This window comes from Neolamprologus multifasciatus, chromosome 10 (genome assembly GCF_963576455.1).
Source record: "Neolamprologus multifasciatus chromosome 10, fNeoMul1.2, whole genome shotgun sequence".
NCBI lineage: Eukaryota > Metazoa > Chordata > Actinopteri > Cichliformes > Cichlidae > Neolamprologus > Neolamprologus multifasciatus.
The window spans coordinates 14,060,936-14,083,404 of NC_140448.1; the positions used below are offsets into that span (position 1 = coordinate 14,060,936).

A 22,469-nucleotide genomic window follows, 5' to 3' on the forward strand; every position below is an offset into this window, starting at 1 on the left:
AAATGAATTAGCCTTACGGAAAAATGAGCGTTACATTGTTTACAGTAACACACTCAAACTGGTCATAAAAGATTGGAAAAATACAAAATACGTCAAACAGGACTAAACTTTGGTCCACCTATGGCGTTAGCACATCACGTGACCATGTGTTTTGTCGCTTCTTTTTCCAGACTAAACAGGTTTCCGTGAAAGCATTGCACAGATGTGAGTCACAAAGTAGACTGAAACAATTATAAGAGGTATGTATTGAAACCATAATAGTTAATTTATAACTTATTATAATTGTCATATTTACCATGCAATTTGACTAGCAAGGGGAAAACGCCATTTTGCGGGAGTTCTCAAGAGCTAATTTGTATTTTAAAGAATATTTTGGATCTACTTTTTCAACAAATAGGTTTACATTTTGCCTCCGGACAGGTGTAATTTACACAACTATTGTTTTAGAGTCATTTTTAAATTTTTGGGTGGAACAGAAAGCTCCTGCATGCAATAATATTAGACGCAGACGATTTTATAAGCCGTACTATTAATTCGAACACTTCCATAAAATTAGACAGCTAATTCTGCACAAATAATGAATAACAGTAAATATGTTATTGAAATTACAATTCGGCAAAGTTATTAAGTTTTATGTTTGGTACAGCTACATACCAAGCACGTACTTACTAATTTTCTTTAGAGGGCGGCAAAACCTCGGGGGCGAGTATGTCATCAAATATCCCAATAGAACAAGAAAGCCGTGCGTCGGTAAAATAGTTCCCTCTTCATTTCAAAACATAGAGCAAAGTCAGGTAAGAGCTACCAACAGTTTTTAATCACTTGCATCTATATGACCACAGTATTTTTCCATTTTATTCTATTAGCCAGCATACTGCACAGAGTACTATCATTGGTGGCTAAGCTAAATACCAGCTTAGTGAGTAGAGACCGTATATAGACGCGTCATATTGAGCTTCCTGCTAGCTTAGCTTAGCACCTTAGCGTAGTTTGTTATGAGGTGTTTCGTTGCTGTGGATGGTTTTGCTTGCTTGCGCTACAACACTACCCCAAAACTATTTAATGAACAACGTGAATAAGTGAAAAGACGTATTCCGAGGGTTTGTGGTCATGTGAAATACCTGAAGGTGGGAACAGAGGAGAATGGACGCCCTTGCACACATGCTTTCGGACCCTCTTGATCCAAAAGAAGAGAACGATGAGCAAATCACCGAGGAGTGCATGCTGGGGAACTGCAGAGTGAGCCTTCCAGAGGACCTCCTGGAGGACGTGAGTTGTTTGGCATTTAGTTGCGAAATTATCCTCTTTTCTGCTGTTTCACGGTTCATATTTTGCTTCACATATCTTCATATGTTGCTGTTCACTTCTTTTTACGACAGCCTGAAATTTTCTTCTCTGTGCTGAGTGAAAGCACTTGGCGTGAAGTACTGACAGATTCCCAGCGGCAGCACCTTCGTCAGTTTCTGCCGCAGTTTCCTGAGAACAATAGTGTGGAGCAGGACAGTACCATCAGTGACCTATTCAATAATAAAATTTTTAACTTTGGGAACCCCCTTCATCTTGCACAAAAACTATTCAGAGGTGCTTACCACTTTACTTTACTGCTGAGAAGAGTGAATGATGCTGAATTGATTTTTGAAGCAGTTACTCATCACATCTCTTGTTATCCCAACCCAGATGGTTATTTCAATCCTGAGGTGGTCAAGTACAGACAACTGTGTGCCAAGTCCCAGAGGAAACGACAGGTGCACTGCCTTCAGCAATATTACCACAGGCTGCTGAAGCAGATCCTCGTCTCCAGAAAGGTATTTGTGTTTTTTAAGTTTGTGGAAGATTGCACACAGCCTCTTAGCTTCTGTCTGTGAGTTTTGATGTATTTCTTGTTGCAGGAGCTGCTGGACTTTGCAGTACAAAATGGTCTGGACTTTCCACATAAAAGAAGGTTACCAACCAAAACCCATGCAGAAATGCGGGAGGCAAGGGTGACAAGAAGATTGAGCCGCATAATGAAGGAGGTCAAAGCTGAGTGTGGGGACAGCAATGCTTCATCTGATGATGATGGTTTGTCTGGTCTTGGATGAGTGTTTCTAATGCTAATAACATTCTTTTGTAATCTATGAAGCACTTCACTGACAGCTAACATGAATATGAAAAATTGAGAGGAAACTTAAACATACAGATTGATTGATACATCAATTTGAATCATTACAAGACTGACCATACCAGTTCCTTTGGATGCCTTCCAGATATATCACCATGGACTCCGGCACCTCAGTCACCCTCTTCTCCAACACCCACGGTCTCAGTCAGAGTGCTACCAAGCCTCTCCACTCAAGACATGAAGAGTACTGGTACGTGATCTGTCATGTCATCACATGATGTACTGAATAATGTTACTGTGTTGTTTAAGCACAGGAAGTGTTTTTTTTTTCTTCTTTGTTACATAATTTGTTATCATTATTATTATTATTATGATTATCATAACAGAAAAAATAGAGCTTGGTGAGCAGGACTTAAAAGTCATGCTGCAGAATCATCGTGAGAAGAGGAAGCGACAACCGGTAAGTTGCAAGAGACGGAGACAAAACGCATGATTCTGATAACGTTTGTTCACTATATCATTAATGACTTTTTTTTTAAATTCCTAGGACCATCCAGACTTGATAACCTCTGATATCCACCTTGGCGACATACTTTCAAGAGCAAACATGGGTCGTAAAGGGACTATGCGTGAGTAAATGTGTTTAAAATATCCACTTTTTAAATTTTTTAATGAAACATTAAAAAATTGATGACCTTTTTTGTTAGAAATCTACAAAGAGAACTCCAAAATTGAAAAAAAAGCAACAAATAGGGGTTTAAAATTATATCGGAATAGAAGGCCTTAAATACTCATATACAGTCCACCTCAGCTTTCACAGCTTATGTCACAATGAAAAACATGAGTTGTACCTCGAGCTTCAAGAAAGACTTATGTAATAGTGAACGTCTGGGGAGGTATACAAAAAAAGTAATGAAAACCTTTATGTCATCCATCTTCCTTAAAAGGGAGAGCATTGGAATGTGGAAACTTTGATACAGAATGTCAGTACTTTCAGATTACACTGTGACACTGTGATAATATTGTTTTTCTTTGTTTATTTTAATTGTCACAGCACTCTTCGATCTGTCTTTGCCTAAGAAGAAGATCAGAGATGAGAGAAGGAAGAAGAAAATGAGGACGATAAAAGTTGAATCTGAGGACACCTGTGACACTCTTGCACCTGCAGACACCCCATCAGCTCCACCAGCAAACATAATCAACTCCCTGCCAGATACACCGTCTACCCCGCTAACCAACATTAAAGAGGAGTGAGTCTAGGAAATTGCTGGCGTCAAAAATTAACTGTATAGTCTGGCTAGATGATGGATCCTCTTCTTCTACTTATCAGTATTATTATTATTATCATCATTATTATTATTATTATTGCAGAGTTGTGGAAGAGTATCTAAGCAGTCCCGTTCCAGTTGAGGAAATAGTCGCCAGTTTTTTCAGCTTGCTGGAAAACATCTTGAGGACAGAAGGCCCTGCCAGTACTTCAGTGGTAAGTGCTAATTTCGGCCTGCATACATGTTTGAAATTTTGTAACATCCCTGTAGAGAATTTAACACCATTAATTTAACCCCTCAGTTGGAGGAGAAAGTTCAAATATGGCAGTCATCTCCAGCAAGTTCCATTAATGCATGGTTTTCTTCAGCCTCATGCTGGTCTGACTTGGTTGTTCAAGCCCTGCAGTTTCTTGCAGGAGAGACTAAAGGTAAGTAGCAATGGTCACTCACACTAAAACAGTATTTTTTTCCCCCGTGTTGGAGTGGGAAGAAATATCCAAGTATTTACCTCTGCACTCTTCTGTTTGTAAATCAGATGGCATGATGGCACTTCCCAGTGGCTTTTCTCCATTTGTGGAATTTTCTGATGAATGTCAACAGTGGAGGTGGATAGGTAAGCATATTCAAACGCAGTAATACCTGGCCTGAAGTAGTGCTTGGTGTTGGTGGTCGTCAAAGGAGATTAACATTCACAATTTCTTTTAGGTCCCACTCAGGATACAGAGAAGGATTTGAGTGCACTGTGTCAGTTGTGGTTAGACTCCAAAGATTTCATTGTCAAGGTAAAAAACAAACAAACATATATACTACAAAAAATGCAGTGTAAAGTGTGACTTTACAGTTTGTACAATGCTGTACGTTATTTGTGTTTTATCAGTTTTATCTCTTACAATATTTAAAAGGCTTTTTATCTTCAACAGACAGAAAATGAAGAAACATTAGAGATGACCTCTCCCACACCGAGACTGTAAGCTTCAGCAATTTATGATTTTATTGCTAATTTCATGTTTTCTGCTTGTTTCTTGAATTATCGTGACATTAAAGTTATTCTTAAGAAGTGTAATACACATATATGTAAGTTGTTAATTTTTTTTGTCCCCTCTTCACACAGTTCAACTGATTATGTCGTGCGTCCCAGCACTGGAGATGAGAGACAAGTGTTTCAAGTCCAGGTTTGCTTTTGTGCTGCAACGTTTAAAGTGATCTGCACATCTGGCCTGACATACCCTCTCTGAAGTCCACATACTTTTTTTCTTTTTAATTATTAGGAGCAGCAACGGTACAACCAGCCACATAAGGCGTTCACGTTTAGGATGCATGGCTTTGAATCTGTGGTGGGTCCAGTTAAAGGAGTGTTCGATAAGGAGATGTCACTAAACAAAGCCAGGGAGCACACGCTGCTGCGCTCAGACCGACCACCATACGTCACCATTCTTTCTCTGGGTTAGAGCTTCTGTTTTACGTGGATTCCATTGATGTGGAGACTCACTGCTTTAGCAGCAAAGCCATTCGTATGACTTTTGCCTCTTTTCTTTTTTTCTAGTACGGGATGCAGCAGCCAGATTACCCAATGGGGAGGGAACGAGGGCAGAGATCTGTGAACTGCTGAAAGACTCACAGTTTCTTGCTCCAGATGTCACAAGTGCACAGGCATGAAAGAGTTTTCCCTTCTTTTTTCCCCCTTCATTAAGTTTTTTCTCTGTGTCCCTTATCATTTTTTGTAATTACAGAGGACTTCTTTGTTGTGTTTGATTATGAATTGACCACTTTTCAGAGACACACTGGCTTTAAGCTTTAGCCTTTTAGTGACATTTTCCGTGAGTAAGGAGCTTTGCTTTCCATTTAGGTGAATACAGTTGTCAGCGGGGCTCTGGATAGACTTCACTATGAGAAAGACCCTTGTGTCAAGTATGACATCGGCCGCAAACTGTGGATTTACCTGCACCGCAATCGCAGCCAGGAAGAGTTTGGTAAGCCACAAAGCTTATTTCAAAAATATTTCTGGTTTATGGAGCTGCCTTAAAGAACAGTGTCTTGTTTTTACTCAACATCAGGATACAGTACTCTGCTCTGTATGAAGGACATTATCAGAAGACATGAGGAGCCTACTAAAATCTTACCCTTTCTTGCACAATATCTTACTTGGTTGGTTTGCTGGCTCTTTGCCCTGTCCACGTCTCCATAAAGTGTTACAGATTAACTCTAATTATCACCTTTATTGCACTTGTTGTCCTCGACTCAACTAACATTAACTGGTTTATTTCCTGCTTGATTCTGCTCCTGTTGTGTGCGTGAGTCATGGCACATTTAACATTAGCATCAAGCAAAATGAACTACCTTTATCATCTCTTTCCATCTGAGAGAAAATACATATTTCATTTGTAAAAGCCTCTTTAGCTCTGTTAGATACAGAAAATGACTTAATCACTGAGCAGTGGAGAAAAAAAACTTATTCTTTGGTTTATTTGTCCTATCCAGAGAGGATTCACCAGGCTCAAGCTGCAGCTGCAAAAGCAAGAAAAGCTCTACAGCAAAAACCAAAACCAGCAGCTAAACCTGTAAGTCCACAGGACAAAAAACAAACACCCAACAGCATTTACTGGGGGAAATAACCATTTACCAATTATTATTTTGATTAATCTTTGTTTTTATGGTTTAGAAGTCTGGAAGCAAAGATGGAGGCAACAAAACTGGATTTTTGGAAGCAGGACAGGATATAGGTTCTAATCCCATGTCACCAATCCCGACGACACCCACTCCGAACACACCTGGAACCCCCAAATCACCCTTACCCTCCACAGTCACCACACCAACAAAAACCAGAGTCCCAGATACAATCAAAACCAGCCCAGGGTCAGTGTGCCATATGATTATTTTTTTTTCCTTATTTATATTGTCTAGAACATACGTTTTGATTCATTTGTGCAATTTCAAATCAACTCTTGTCTGTTGCTTCTGCTCCCTCTTGTACGCCTAGTGTTCTTCTTGTGTCCCCTCCATCGTTGCCCCAGCTGGGAACTATTTTGCCCACAAGTCAGGCTTGTCCACCAGCTTCACAGCCAGTTACATCCCACGCAGCTCGTATAGTGAGTCACCTGACGGCAGGTTCTCTTCCACAAGTACGAGTCGTTCCTGCTCAGCCTGGCCTGGGGTCATCAGCAGGAAGTCAGCAAGCCACACTGGTACATCAGACCCCTCACCAGATCCGGATGCCAGTGTCAGTGTCAGCTAAAGGAATTTCACAGGTACCAAAAACAACTAGTAATTTTTAAAAGATGGATGGATGGTTGTTGGAAATGTACAATTAATTCTGTCTGTGTTTGTCGTGTATGTCAACAGGCTGTGGTGTCTGTGCCTTTAAGAAGTCAACCTGCTAGCAGTCCAGTCCAGGTTCCAACTACATTGTCTGTGTCAGCTGTAACTGTGGCCAAACCTCAATCTGGATCACCTGGTAGCCCAGCTAACAACCCTGCTTCTCCAGCTGTGCTGCAAGGAGTCACCAGCCCAAACATCAAACAGGTCGAGCATTTTCTTTTAACTGTGTATATATTTGGGTATCAACTATCTGAAGGGCCCTTTAATGAAGACGACTACAGTGCAACAGTGTCTCCGCCAGGCTGATAATCTTTGGTGAATAGTTATTTACCGCATAGGAGAGATGTTCCCTTAAATGTCAGATGCTTACAGATATACACATGAATAAACAAATTTCACTCCTTACAATCTCAGCGCAACAACTATAGTTGAAATGTAGTTTAACTGAGTTGTATACAGGAAGAGGATGGTGACAGGAAAAAAATCCTTGAAGGCCGTTTACCATTTAATGATCCCATGATTTATTATTTGTATAATTATCATTATTATAATTATTATTATTTGCAGGTGTCTATCACAGGACAACTGGGAGTAAAGTCTCCGGGAGCAGGAATTCCTATCACAGCTACAAACCTTCGCATCCAAGGCAAAGATGTCCTACGCCTCCCACCATCGTCCATAACCACAGATGCTAAAGGCCAAACAGTGCTGCGGATCACCCCAGACATGATGGCGACACTTGCCAAATCCCCAGTTACGACCGTCAAGCTCACTTCTGACTTTCTGGGCTCTGCCTCCACAGGCGGCAAGAGCATATCAGCCACTCTTCACGTGACACCACCCCACCCTTCACCTTCTTCGGTGTCCAGTGCTGCATCCTGTACTGGGGAAGTACAGACCACTAAAGCAGGACACGTTGCCTCGACCTTGTTAAAGGCTGCAGGAGACACGACCATTCGTTTGATGCCCACGTTGGCCGTCACTGTGGCCGACCAAAAATCTAGGACCTTCTCCACTGTGACTTCCCCAGACAAGACTGGTGCCACAATTCGGATAATGCCGGGCTTGGGTGTAATTCCACAGAAACCAGGTCAGACCATCACAATGACCACCACCACTGGCAGTAAACCTCTCACAGCAAGTACATGTGCTAACGTAGTGACCATGCCTGCCAATGTTGTGGCCGGTGCTAAAGGGATCACAGTGGCTTCTGGAGCTTCGGGGTCACCTCTGACGCTAGGAACAGCTACAGCTACTGTGCGACAGGTCCCTACTACAGTTGTCACCACACAAACGGTTAGAGAAATATTCAGTGTTATTCAGTCAGTCATCACTATAACACACTGTTGAATCCAACAATGTTATCTAATGCATGTCTTAAGAAGGTTTTAAGTGTGAGATTTAACCAAACAGCTTACAGTTACTGAAAAGATTATCCCAACTATGTGTAATTATCTGTTAAAACTAGAACAGTTAATGTTTTAACAGGTTGGTAATTTATTGATTTACATGGTTTCCTCAAATGAAAACCAGGAACTGATAAGCAAGGAATGCATCCACCTGTTCCTCGTTTTCTCCAAACTTGCATTCAGCAAGTCATTTCACTGCAGACTACTTTTTTTTCTTTAGTGATCTATAATAGGATATTCTCAATAATGGGAATTTTGAATTTTACCTTATTTAAATGATTGCTTTAAGTGTACTGTAAAACCATCAACAACAGTGTCTCAGTATGGCCCATACCATTCTGTTCTTTGAACACTGTAGGGGAAGTTACCCGCACGGATCACAGTCCCCCTGTCTGTCCTCAATCAGCCACTGAAGAGCAAGAGTGTTGTAACGACACCCATTGTGAAAGGAAGCCTGAACACAAAGTAAGGCTGCACAGATTTAGACTTTTTGCTTTCATTTTATTGGGAAGGTTAATGCTCTAAGATATGTTATTTCTGCAATTTGTGTTTTCTTGACATTATAACAGAAGTTCACATTTTTGCAGTTGCTTGATCTATATTTATACATTTCTCTCTCCCGTGCGAGCAGTATTAGCAGCCTGGGCAGAAACATCATTCTCACCACCATGCCTGCTGGCACGAAGCTGATTGCAGGAAACAAACCTGTCAGTTTTGTCACAGCGCAACAGTTCCAACAGCTTCAGCAGCAAGGACAGGCCACACAGGTTTTTGTAGATGCTTTTCATTTTATAGTTTCTGTTCAGATCAATTATCTGTTTTAGTCGGCTCAAACAAATACAGAGAATTATCTACCATCTTTTCCTCTTCAGGTTCGGATCCAGACAGTTCCAGCGCAGCAGGTTCAGCACATGGCTGCAGGCTCCCCCAAATCGGTTTCAACAGTCGTAGTCACAACAGCACCTTCACCAAAATGTACACCTGATACTCCACCGGCTCCACAACAGTGATCTCATCCTGTCAGCCTACAATGACTTATAGATCAAGGAGGCTATATATGTACCAGGACTGTGTTTGTTTTATCCAATATTTATCAGAGTTTTAGTTCAGTTTGCAAGTTAAAAAACATAAAAGCCAGAAACCTAATTCTTCCCTGAAAACCCTGTTGCCTTTTTCTCCAAGTTGTAAGTATTACATGAAAATTTTGGTCATTTATTAACAAAATGTTACCTCCTGAATTTGTTTCTCCACATTGTTATAAACAAAATATATCATAAGAAAATTCAGCCTGTTTATAATCTTTCCATAGAAATTCCAGGCGCAAGTTTGTGGGAAAACTGAAAAGTCTCTTGATAACCTCAAACAACAACTTGTCAGATTGTATTAAAGTGTACTAATTCAGTTTAATATAAGCAAGTTGTGATTTGTTAATAAAATATTTCAATATATTGCATTTTTTGTAAAAGCAGGCGATACACAAATATGAATTGTCCTTTTTAATATTTACAAACATGATAATAGTTAATTCACATGGATTTCAATCTTATTTTCTTTAGACATGTTTTTAAAAATAGATAAAATAGATCAACATTTGAAAAACGAAATCAAAGTGCCATAAACATGCCTTCATTCTTCATCGGACTCTTGAAGCAAAGCTTTCTGAGAGGTCAATTCAGAGGATGTGTTACGCATTCCGATCTCTATGTCTCGTCCCCTTGCTGAGAATTGCACCACAGTCCTGTTGGAACAAACAAGAAAGTGTACATGAAGATTACACAACTAACACTGTCATTGTTGCCTCCTGAAAGCTAATGAATTATTAATGACTATTAATTATTAATGATAATTATTACCGAAGGACAGTAAAATCTAATCAAAAGTTCCAAATGGAGACGAGGTTTAAACGTATCAGTGCCTCTTAAACCTAAACCTTTTTCTACCAACAACCGCAAGAGGATCCATAGATGCAAGACATCACCAGCAGTCAGTGTAAAATGTTACCCACCAATAACAGATAAAGACAAGTAATGCAGATTAATACAGGTTTTAAGTTACCTGTATTTATCCATCTCCTTAAGGGTTAAGAACTACTAAAATAAGCTGCCACTAGCTGTTGGGTATTTATGAGAAATGTTGAATGTAAACAAAAACATGTTGCCTATATAAACATCACCTCAAAAAGCAGGTTTGGATGTCAGAATTCAAAAAAGGTGGCTTTCACCAAGCTTACAAAATGTTCAGGAAGTGATTTATCATGAAGTTTACTTGTCCTTGAAACCGTCCCCAAAAATCTTTGCTTCAGCTATTCTGAAATGTCAAGTGAACTAGTGATATCCCATTGAGGCACATTATGCTCTAATGAAAAATCATTTCAGAGTAAAATATGCAGGCTAAACCCTGATCAAGTTGCATTTTACAGGGAATAATAACCCGAGTACACGTATCATAAATGCAGGTGCACATGTTGTTTTGCCATGTTGTGACAAGATTTTAATTGTACCTGTTTTGCTGAATTCCACTTGTTCTGTTTTCTAACCAAGTCTGTGCAAACTCAGTTATTACACTGATCTGGTTGTAAAATTTGTGTATGTAAAGGATGAGATACTTACAACCAAACTACAGCTGAGGTGGAAGAGACTAAAAGCAGGGCCACAGCTAAATGCCAGCAGAAGCACATTGTGACGAACATGACGTTGGCGTGCTCGGTCAAGTTCCATTCCACTCCACTTGGTGGGTAAAGTACGAATCCAATCTGAAATGACAAATGTGTGATGAAGAAGCTAACTACCTATTATCATTATTAGCAAATGAATAAAAAATGTAAGTTAACAAAAAGTTTTCACAAAGAACAGTCCACACAGATGGCACCGAACTGGCCCTGATGTGTACAGAAATTAATTAAATCTACTGCTTGTCTAGAAAATGTGATTACACTATACAAGTAAATATTTTAAAAAGTGGTGTTGGTCCTCTAAGTGGTCTTTGTTTTAGTATTCAAGTGCCATGGCGATGCAGTGTTTAGCACAACGAGAAGGTTCCTGGTTTAATCCTTCTGGGGCATTTCTGTGTATAGTTTGCTTGGTCTCCCCGCAGTCCAAAGACGTGCTTGTTAGGTTAATTGGTGATTGTAATTTGCCTGTCAGTGTTTGTGGTTGACTATCTCTATGTGATGGACTGGCAGCCTGTATAGGGTGTACCCTGTCTCTCATCCTGTGTCAGATGGCTGAACTGGATGGGTGGATAGATGTTGCTGGGTGTATAAACGAGGTGTTCTGCATTAGGCTCTCATTTGGCTAATCACCTGGTAGAACCACGAACCCTGTAGGATGAACATGCATGACCCAAACAGCTCTAAAATAATGTTGTCTCTTATGAACATCTCCAGCATGATGTTGGCTGAGCCTCCAAACACCGCCACCAGGAGCAGGGTGTGGATGTGGGCGTCCAGAAGAGGTCGACTGTGCACATGGTAGTAAAACAGAAACCCTGTGTGAAATAGAGTCAAACACAAAATATAGCTCAAATACATGTTAGCCACCAGGAATTATGGTGAAAAATATTGTGCAACTAAACCCTGGCTTTCTTACAGCTTACCTTCAACAAAAAGAGCTAACGAGAGACCAAAGCGACCCACTCGTCTTGGCACCAGTTGGAATTTTGTACTTAAAATCAGAGCTATTCCAGAAATCCCAAAGAACAGATACATTGTGCTGTGCTGCCAGTTCATCAACTTAATCCACCCGCCGTCGTTGTAGAGATGAGCATGTGGCCCGTCCACCACAAACTGCTCAACCATAATACCTGTGACAGGACAGCATCAGTGAAATTAGAACAGGTGGACGCACACAACTGATGAATATATATATTTACAGAAAAACTGACCAATAAAAGCAGCAAATATCTGGAACCCTCCTTCAATGTAGTCCAGTCTTTTAAAGATTGGCGGAAAAGTCTGCCGTCCTTTAGGCTGGTTTGTCCTCCAGTAGTGTTGGAGAACATATTTCACTGTTAGCCAGAAGCCATAGAGCAGGAAAAAAGAGCCAGGAATAGCGTGTCCTCCAAAGTTGGCCATTATCAGGCCTGAAAAAAGAAGAAATGTGCCTTAGTCATGTCATACATTGGGACTCAAACATTCCAAAAAGTTAAACGTTTCTCTCATCAGTCCACACAGTAATTTCCCAAAAGCCTTGGAGATCATAAAGATGATTCTTGGCAAATTTGAGACAAGCCTTTGTGTTCATTTTGCTTAGCAGCGGATTTTTTCCCCTCCTGATATCTCTTTCTTATTGCTGAATCATGAACTCTGACCTTAACTGAGGCAGGTGAGGCCTGCAGTTCTTTCCATGTTGTTCTTGCTCTTTTTGTGACCTCCTGGATGACTCATGAATGCACTCTTGGAGTAATTTTGGTAACACTGCTGGGAAGGTTAACCACTGTTCCAAGTTTACTCTATTTGTATATAATGGCTCTCACCGTGGTTCACTGGAATCCCAAAGCCTCAGAAATGGCTTTGTAACCTGTTCCAGACTGATGGATATCAATGACTCAGCTGTCTCTTTAGATTGCGTTGTTGTTTTCTGAGATCTTTTAACCTGCTTCACTTTGTTAGATAGGATCTACTCGAGCGGTTTCTTGATCTAACATGTTTCACAGGCCTGGGTGTGGCTAAAGAAATTGAAGTCAATAAATGTTGTAATTAAGGTAATTCAGGATTTCACAAGGGGAGCAATTCCTCACACAGGGCCAGGTTGGGCTGCATAGCTCCCCCCTTTTAATGAATGAAATCATCATTTTGTATTCACTCCAGTTATCTTTGACTAATATTAAAATTAGTTTGATGATCTAAAAAAAATAAGTGTGACAAATATGCAATATATTAATACACCAGGATGAATGCAAACATAGTATATACGAAATGCAGCGTTGAAAGTTCAAAGGTATTAGCTTTGAGGTTAAAGTGCAGGCTCTTAGTTCCGCTTTATTGAGATGATAAGAACCTGGCATTTAAGGGAACGAAATCAAAATAGCATTCACAAAGGGCTTTTTCAAAGCAGCTGGCATTACATAAAAACAAATACAGTGCTGGAAACTGCTTTCTACATACAATAGGGGGAAAGCAGCGATTAATTTATAACATGTCCTGTCTGATTAGGGCGGCGCCTGCTGAGAGTGTTCTTTGGTCCAGATGACATTTGTTTTGCAAAACTGAAATTCAAATGAAAGAGGGTTTTTTGATAGAAAACGTGCAGCCTTTCAAATCGGAAAAAACAAACAGTATTAAAAGCTTAACAAGTAATACTTTAACGACTAACTGAAGTTACTAAGAAAATGGGAAAGCGCAATTATATTGTTTTGGCTTAAATTCTGCCGCTGACCCATTAAAGTGAAATCTAAAATCAGACGCAGTGAACATGTAACACGGGCTTTTTTCACTGCTCAAAGGGAAGTCGGTGGTTTATAACAGACCTTAAAACTTCTTCCCCCTGCTTTTAATGTTAGTGTTGGAGACACGGGTGTGTTTAAGATCCGCGTGTTCGGTTAGTCAGACAAGTTTTTCTTGATCAGCCCTGCCTGGCGTGATGTTACTGAACACTTTTCACACATTGTCCAACATTTCCAACACTGTCGACGTGTATGGAGGCAGATAGCTCTGAGACTGTGAAATCAGCTAAGTCCAAATAATGTTTCGACACAATAAATACGCGTTTATCTAAAGTCCAGTCAGCCTATGGAACATCAGCATCTGTACCGAGGTAAATCTTCAACTGAGTACATGCTTGATAAAATCAACATACCTTAATCTCTGCGGCTAATTCCCAAATGCAACAAATTAATGTCGGCAAACCGCCTTGAATGAGAGCTCCCTGCTGTTTGGAGACCTGTGCACACCTGCTCCCTGCACCTCTAACCTGCACTGACGGATCACACATAGCCCCACCCCTAGTTTGCATAAGTTTCAGTGACCAAGTGACATCTCCCTGAGAAACGGGCAGAAAAACAGAGGCTGTTTAAAGACGGTGAGCTTTATTCGGCTATTCATTTGACAACAAAAAGATTAATACCGAGATTAATAGCGAGCAACAACCCGGTGACAACTTAAATATGCAGTTTTGTTAATATGTAAACTGTGTGCACAGTGGGAGATGCAGCAGCAGTGGCTTGTTTAAATGAACTTTGCACTCTTTTCAATAAATCTTTATTGCCATTCTTATCGTGCTGAACACACAGTCATTTGACATGTGAGGAAATCGCTACCTAAATGAAAAACGGAATGCTGTTTTAAAATAATCCTAATAAACAAAGTGTTTGTCATTGTTTAGGTGTGTGTGTGTGTGTGTGTGTATTTTGCACAAGAGAGTTATAGGATTTCACAGAACAATTTCTTCTCTCGAAACGGGTTCTCAGATGAAGGCACTGGAGTCACCAACGGGTCCTCTTTGGCATGAGCTTCACAGTAGGCCATCAGTTCAGCTGCTGCTTTGGATACCTGTGAAAGCAGACTGTGTTTAAGTGAGTCAGTGATCATAAAAGGGCAAGATAAGATGTTAAGTATGAGCTCATCTGTTCCAATTGTGTGTGTGTGTGTGTGTGTATATATATATATATGTATATGTATACATGTATACATTCTCCTAAGAAATTAAAGTTAGTGCATAGAAAAATGTTTGAAAAACTTGTGATATCACTTCGCTTACTACACAGAATAAGAAAGAGAAGTGGGAGGATCTCTGCATAACTGAGCAAGAGGACAAGTCGATTAAAGTCTCTCGATATCAGATGGCAGGCTCATTAAATGGCACTCATGAAGTCCCTCCAGGATATCTGAGACTGGCCAATAACAGTAAGAAAGAACAAATAAGCAGGAAAACACAGATATTGGACAGAGGCAAATTGGAAAAGTGCTATACACAATGATATCTGAAGTCAAAGGTCTTTTAGTCAAAAAGAACATTTGAGCGAGGGGCTGGAAGAGTGCTTGATATGAGGAAGCATGATGATTTGATGGTACATGCAGTGCCAGGCTGGAGTGAAATCATTGAACCAGGTCATAACGCTCCAAACTATGCAAGAACTTTTTAAAAGGAAGCTGTCAGCTGGTATTCTGTTAAAAGGCGTGGACAGTACCATCATCAGATCTAAACCCTGATTGAACATTTGTGGGTCTCTAAGCTGGAGCACATATCTACAATAATAAAGATTCACACACCTGTAGTTGCTGCAAATAAGCAGTTCTTTGTCAAAAGTATAAATACATAAATACATCTGATAAATAAAAGCATGTAAAATGTAACTTTTTATTGAAAGTTTCCGAGACACAGTGAAGTACAAAGGAAGAACACGTGGTGCCATAACTGAAGTGAATACTTGCTCATCTGAAGACTTTTCAATTCATACTGCCTTATTTGTGCCCTTGTTTTGTTTCCAGTCACTGCCTGTGTGGACTCACCATCATCCTCTCTATGTTGACCTCCAGTTTCAACTGCTCTACTGTTTTTCGAGCATCTGCAATCTTGGCCATGTTGTTAGACATCCTGCCCTCTCCCGCTTGGATCAGCCATCATGTAGCAAATTTAAAAACAAGACACAAAAGTACAGATTTACCAATAAAGAAATGTGGTTGTAGAAAACAAGTTTGCTCTTATAAAGAGCAATATAAATAACATTGCCACAAATGATCAATGTGAGACATTATTGAAGGTATCTGAGGTGCTGGTTAGAGTCTGTTTCAATTTGCTTGTTAATTCTGCTCCCTGGGTCTCAGCTGCAAGAGGAACAGGGAGGGTCTCAAAGGAGAAGGGCAGGGGAGCGGAGGTAGCGCAGCCCTCCCAAGGGGGCGGCATCCGCTAGCACAGATTGTAAATACACCTTATATTAACATGTTGCTCTCGCGCAATATATCTGTCATAAAGTTCACATTTAGTTGTTTTTCAAATCTCAGCTTTTCTTTATAAGTAGATGCTGTTATGTTTTTTGAGTTTAAAAGACTCATTCAAGTACCATCTTAATGGTCCTCATAATAGGCGAGTAAATAAAAAGCCAGCAACAGCAGGCCTTTAAAAAAAAAAAAAAACTTTGCTAGAAATAATCAAAAGGAAATTCAATATAAGTAATTTCTAGTGCTAATAGAATTCATGCAGCACATAGCAGATGTGCCATATAATTCATGTGTGGAAATATTTGAAATAAGCTGCTTCTGTGCATCTGTATAAAAGATGATGATAATGATGATAAAGAAAATTTGCAGTCACTCATAATAGTTCTAAACATACTCACAACAAAGACCGACAGCAAACGACTGGCTCCTGGAGCAAAAGTACACTTGTCCTCCGCCACAGCAACTTGTAGCTCCGAATGAAGTGAGATGAATGGCAGAGACGAAGTGGATATCTTCACTGGGCTTCCAACCTTCACATAATTAGCGGTGGATCTGCCTATGGGATGGGCTCAGTGCAGCAGTGCAACAGTTAAAGGCAACATGTGGTATGACCTTCATTTCTACACTCTCTATCACTCACACATCTGAGATTACACCGAAGACAGAGAGTTAAATGTAGCTTTTAAAAAAGATGGAATATGGCTGAAATAATAGTTGTGTGGAATAAAGTGTATTTGATCATAACACCTCAACAGAACAGACAGTTATTTTCCGTGACTTTGCATAACATGCTTGTGTATAAAATATCAAAATATCAAACCTTAAATTCTTGGAATTACTGAGTACATTAAAATGAGTTGGACTGGGATTGTTCTAAGACAGGATAATGTTTATGAGAAAGGTATTAAGTCAGAATATGTAAAATAAGGCTCTATAAACTTTTATTTGAAATTCTCACATGTGCTTGTGTTTAAAGAAGCCATGCAACAGAAAACAATTACTAATTAAGCTCCAAATTAATATGTTAAGAGTCTAATTCTATCACACACAAGAACACTTGAATATAACCTCTGGTAAATTTGCATGTTCAGTGACAGAGTTTTTGTCAAGGGGAGGATTTTCTCAGAAACAGAGTTATTTCTCTCATATTTTAGCGATCCTCTTCAAGGCTGCCAGTCTTTCCGGTAGAGCTGACTATTATTCCACAGAGCAGCAGGGAGCAAAGTGGCAGTGTGATGGAGTTAAATGTCAGATGCCTCATTAACATTTGTTTCCCTGTAGTAATTGGTCTTGCTTCATGGACGATATAAGCCTTTATAGCAAAAAGAGCTTCTGGTTCACTTATCCCTCCTCTGTCATTTAAAAAGTCAAAATAGGTACAGCTATTTATCAAAATGTGAAATCATAGGGTACATGTAAATACAGACTATAAGGCTTGTACCATTCTGATGAGCCCGAAAGTGAATGATTTGAAATGACCACCTTTATTCTTGAACCAAACATTTCACATTTAGATTCATCACTCAATAAGACCTGTTGCCAGTCCAGTTATTTTGTAATTTCACACCTCAGCCTTTTCTCCCTGTTTCCCTTCCTTAAGTATGGCTTCTTGACAGCCACCCTCCCACTGAGATAATTTCTGATGAGGCTTCAGTGAAAGGTAGTTGAATCAACTGAAGGTCCAGATGCATTTCTTGAGTCCTGTGACTTTTTTCTATTACTTAAGGACATGACTTTTAGATATTGTTCATCTGCTGTAGTTAGATTTTTTTTTTTAGACCCGACAATTCTTCTTCTGTCCTCCACTTGTCCAGTTTCCTCAGTTTTTTAAGGGCACACTGAACACCATGCTCAATGATGCCAAGGTATTGGAATCACCCCCTTGGTGGAAAAATACAGTTTTAATTTTAACATAACTGTGTTATCTTTGGTATTTTTAAGATTCAGCTACAAAATTTGAATGTTTTTCAGAATGGAATAACATGTTTTTAAGACAGGCTGCCAGTAACAAAGTGCCTCAAGGTAAAATTTTAAATCGGCTGTCATTTATGTGCAAACACACAGTTCTGGTTCATCTCTTGAGTTAGATATTTGTTTTATAGATCAATGTTAAGTGGCTTAACAAGCAAACAAAACATATTTATCTGAAAATGGTCAGTTTAAGGACTGGACAGAAAATTTGTTAAAAAGCAACTCATCTCCAAATAATAACTAACAAATAAAAGCCTGAGAATCAGATTCTGTTGGGCAGCTAATCAGTGTTTGCTGGGCAGCAAGGTGGAGCAGTGGTTAGCAATGTTGCATCACAGCAAGAAGGTCCTGACTCCCTCACCTGGCCGTGGCCTTTCTGAGTGGCGCTTGCATGCTTTCTTGTTTGTGTGGGTTCTCTCTGTGCACTCCAGCTTCCTCCCACAGTCTAAACACAAGCAGTAAATAGAGTTAGGTTCACTGGTGAATCTCAATTGCCCATAGGTGTGAATGTGAGTGCAAATAGTTGTCTGTCTTTCTGTGTTAGCCCTGCATCAGGCTGGATGCCCCCCTCCGCCCACCCCAATATAGCAGCTGGGATAGACTCCAGCCTTCCCTGCAACCCCGATAAGGACAAGTGGAAGAGAATGGCTGGATGGACAGATTCTGTTGTGCTTCTTATGAATTCAGTGACAACATTTGTAAACTCGATCCATCTGTCCAGTCAACAAAACAACGTGTCTCTTCTGACATTCTGTTCATTCATAATAGATGCTACACCATAGGACGAATGAAAGCAGAGAGGAGATCTATACACAGCTTCAACTAAGATGTTTTTAAACTCATCTAGAGTTAATGTTTATAATGTGTTTTGACATAGAAATAAGAGCATGCATTGCCAGCTAACCAAACATAGCGAGTGTGCCATTTACTATACAAACAGTAATGAGTTTGGGCGTAGCTGCTGTTTTCTCCATATAAATTGTTGTCTAAATTGTTGTCATAACGTCTGCTTGATTCTTGTAATCTCTGCTGATCGTCCACAGAGGTCCTCACGGTGACTTACGGTGTGCTGTACACATAAACAGTTCTGTTACACATTCTCATTTTCTTTTGTAACCTTCATTAAGGTCAGTGTGGCTAGGAAACAAGACTGTAAAACATAGTCTTTACTAAGGCAAGAAGAAGATCCAGAAATGACTTATTTAGAAAATATGAGTACCTTGAATTCATCATGGTGACTGTTGTAAACATATCTAAGCCAGACCAATTTATAAAAAGAGACCCAGTCCTCCTGGATGTCACGCACGATGTGTTTTTTGTCATATCATGCTGAAAACAAACCGGTTTTTCAAGTTTGTGGCTCTGGCTGCATGTGTGACACACTCATCTGTAATGCAGGTAAAGGGCTACAAAAGATTCATAACCATCATTTTCAGGTTTGGAAATATTTGGAAACCAAATAGATTTTTCTTTTGTTCTCGTGTACTTGTTTTCATTATTATTTTCACAGAAAAAAGTTTAATTAAATAACAATAATAGAAAAAGGAACAATAGAAATTAATAAAATTGTGTGTGTGTGTGTGTGTGTGTGTGTGTGTGTGTGTGTGTGTGTGTGTGTGCGTGCGTGCGTGCATGCGTGTGTGTGTGTGCGTGGGCGCTGGTCATTCACAATCCCTTCGTTTGTAGCATGTTGACATATATATGGCAGGCAGTCAGACATGCCCCATCTCCTGAGATGTTCAGCTTATAGAAATTTGGAATTACAGAACTGAAGTGGCTAAAGTAAATGTTCCTTACTTCGCTGAATGATTGAGACATTTTACATGTCTCACTTTTAACCTCACCTCTCAAACAGTGATCACATGTTCTTCTAATCTTTCAGTTGCCACAACCTCGTGTGTCTTCCTTGTTCAATTGCCAGTTTGTGGTTCTACATTTGGTTAGGATTTGACTCTGTTTTTCTGTTTCTGACACCTAAGAGACATTCTGCTAATTCATACCTGTTTTTAGGGCCAGATAAACTCTTCTTCCCAGAGATAGATTTCTTTTCATTTTGTTAGAATTTGGTTTACACTGATAGGTGTTTGGAAAGCAGTGTGGTGAGACAAGTCTGATTATGATTGGCAGAATATGTCTTAGAGACAGACAGTCTCAATACCAACTGACATAGGTTCCTTGTTTCTGGCCTTATCTCTTAGGCTGGGAGAGCCTTGAATTAGAGGGATTCTTAGGGCTGGATGCAAGATTATAAAAAATGTTCCAATTCTGTTCAGCAGGGGTTTGTTAGTGTTTTCCTGTGTACATGTAAACTGTATCTGTAGACAGTCTGTTGGGCGTTTATCCCAACAGGTGTGGCTCTGATGACTCACTGCACCCTTTACTTCTCTACTCTACAGCACAGTGGATAGGATGACACTATCAGATATTTTAAGCCAGATTTTAATTATAATTTAGAAGTTATTTTAATTGCATTTGCGGCTCTTAGGGCTTTTTGTTTTAGTTTTCTTTCACTTCCATGAAATTTCCTAATCTTGTTATGGTTCAGCTCATCTGTTAATCATTTTGAATAACTCACCCACCTAAGTGAAAATCATCTAAAAGTGCTGTATACTGCCAAACACAACCTAAATGGCAAGAATAAAGAGGACAAAGTAAGTCCACCAGAAATGAGGAGAAATTCTAAATGTCTTCGCAGGATCTGCACGTATCTTAATCAAAAAGAGTGTGCACAGATTTTACCTTCATGGGAGTTGAGCCAGTGGGAAGTCCATTATGAAAACTAGAGAAAGTCAATACTGGATAACTGCCAGTCTCTGATTTGACCACAAATTTCTCTTGAATATACCGAGAAGGTATCTGTATGAAGGTTAAAGTTGAACCGTAAACTTTGGGGAAACAATACTATATGGAAAATGAGGGACAATTTTATTAAGTTTAATCTAAAAACTATGGATTGGGGTGGTTTTAAATGTGCTTAAAGCTTGTTTATACACTGACTGGATACTTTTTAGGTACAGCTTGGTAGTGCCGAGTTGAACACCATTTTGCTTTCCAAGCTGTCATACTTTGTGGCATAGATTCAACAGGGTGCTGGAAACATTCCTCAGCTCATACTGTAATCAATGATTTCATTATTTAGGGGGAGCTAGTATTTGGTTTCCTCATATCTAGGGCATTTTTGGGGAAAATAGTGATCTTATTATTATTATTATTGTTTAGTACAGAACTTCCCAAAGTGTGGGGCCCGCCCCGTAGGGTGCCAAGGTAGGTCTCCCCTGCATAATTGCTTTTCCCTTTGTGGGGAGCATGCGCTGGGCTGTTCAAATCACAGACAAACAGTATCCCACATTCTTGATTTTTAGTTCACACACACTTGTTGTAATGACTAACTACTCCTGGCATTTTGGAGATGTTAGCTCTGTATACAGTAAAGTTACAGTGGGATACAAATAATATCAGGCTGATCCTGCCACGGTTTGTTCCCCCTGTCTAAATCACGGACTAACAGTATCCCACAGTTGTTTATGTTTTTAAACCCATTTTGCACAGACAGGCATTTTTTGAAAAATATATTGATAACAATGTTGAATATTATTACACAGGAAAAAAACAAACAAATACAAGTAAAATAATTACACCGAGACGCCTCTGCCTTTGTAAATAGAGGGACAGTAACTGCGTGTGTATATGTAAGCGTGTAAAACCTGAAGATAGATACAAAATACTGTTAATCTGACTTGCTGCCATTCTGCAATTCATCTCATGTAAACAATAACGTGGCGCACAGCGTGACGTGAAAAAAGGCATATACCTTTGACGTTGCACAACGAGCTCTGTATTCCTCGTCCACACCTAAACGCAAAAAAAAGAGTTTTAAAAAAATCTCAGTTTTCGGTGATTCCAAACTCCGTTTACGTGTGGAGGAAAGGTCCAAACGCACAGAAACCAATACGGTAAAAAATATATTTTTAAATATATTTTTAAATATATTTCAAAATATACAAAAAATGGCCAAAAAATATATGTGCTAAAATACATTTTAAAATATATTTATATATTTTGAAATGTATTTTAGCACATATATTTTTTGGCCATTTTTTGTATATTTTGAAATATATTTTAAAATATATTTGGCCAAAATATATTTATATATTTTGAAATGTATTTTAGCACATATATTTTTTGGCCATTTTTTGTATATTTTGAAATATATTTAAAAATATATTTTAAAATATATTTGGCCAAAATATATTTATATATTTTGAAATGTATTTTAGCACATATATTTTTTGGCCATTTTTTTGTATATTTTGAAATATATTTAAAAATATATTCATAATATATTTTGAAATGTGTTTTAACGCTTATATTTTTATGGCCATTTTTCTATATTTTGAAATATATTTCAAAATATATTTCAAAATACAATTTAAACTTATTTAAAATCATCCAAAAATATATAAATTTAACCATTAACCCGGAATATTAATTTTACAATTTTATTCTCATTACATACTTAAACATTCTAA

The 22,469-nt window shown here is 39.1% G+C and overlaps 3 protein-coding genes across 5 annotated transcripts; 1 reads left to right on the plus strand and 2 right to left on the minus strand.

Moving 5' to 3' along the window:
* The first annotated feature begins 119 nt into the window (after window positions 1–119).
* nfrkb (nuclear factor related to kappaB binding protein) lies at window positions 120–11,895 on the plus strand. Of its 3 annotated transcripts, none has more exons than XM_085174768.1 (26): window positions 120–239; window positions 1,128–1,269; window positions 1,380–1,581; window positions 1,678–1,805; window positions 1,890–2,061; window positions 2,247–2,351; window positions 2,488–2,561; window positions 2,649–2,730; window positions 3,156–3,351; window positions 3,473–3,584; window positions 3,671–3,797; window positions 3,905–3,982; window positions 4,075–4,151; window positions 4,290–4,336; window positions 4,481–4,541; window positions 4,638–4,812; window positions 4,913–5,019; window positions 5,216–5,339; window positions 5,848–5,927; window positions 6,029–6,222; window positions 6,347–6,614; window positions 6,709–6,888; window positions 7,252–7,980; window positions 8,452–8,558; window positions 8,725–8,860; window positions 8,966–11,895. In XM_085174768.1, exons 2-26 carry the CDS (start codon window positions 1,144–1,146, stop codon window positions 9,101–9,103), a joined length of 3,825 nt encoding a protein of 1,274 aa, XP_085030894.1. In that variant the 5' UTR covers window positions 120–239; window positions 1,128–1,143; the 3' UTR covers window positions 9,104–11,895. The 3 variants fall into 3 exon arrangements, with proteins under 3 accessions (XP_085030894.1, XP_085030893.1, XP_085030895.1); XM_085174767.1 differs by lacking the exon at window positions 120–239 and adding an exon at window positions 695–794; XM_085174769.1 differs by lacking the exon at window positions 120–239 and adding an exon at window positions 695–794 and having other exon boundaries at window positions 6,032–6,222.
* tmem45b (transmembrane protein 45B) lies at window positions 9,575–14,024 on the minus strand. The gene is made up of 6 exons (XM_085174772.1): window positions 13,889–14,024; window positions 11,976–12,173; window positions 11,688–11,894; window positions 11,395–11,579; window positions 10,703–10,845; window positions 9,575–9,831 (listed from the first exon to the last, which is right to left on the minus strand). The coding sequence occupies exons 2-6, from the start codon at window positions 12,163–12,165 to the stop codon at window positions 9,720–9,722; spliced, it is 837 nt and encodes a 278-aa protein (XP_085030898.1). The 5' UTR covers window positions 12,166–12,173; window positions 13,889–14,024; the 3' UTR covers window positions 9,575–9,719.
* Window positions 14,025–14,155: 131 nt separating this feature from the next.
* Window positions 14,156–21,878, minus strand: gng8 (guanine nucleotide binding protein (G protein), gamma 8). Its single transcript, XM_085174773.1, has 3 exons — window positions 16,368–21,878; window positions 15,541–15,638; window positions 14,156–14,580 (listed from the first exon to the last, which is right to left on the minus strand). The coding sequence occupies exons 2-3, from the start codon at window positions 15,622–15,624 to the stop codon at window positions 14,452–14,454; spliced, it is 213 nt and encodes a 70-aa protein (XP_085030899.1). The 5' UTR covers window positions 15,625–15,638; window positions 16,368–21,878; the 3' UTR covers window positions 14,156–14,451.
* Window positions 21,879–22,469: the final 591 nt, after the last annotated feature.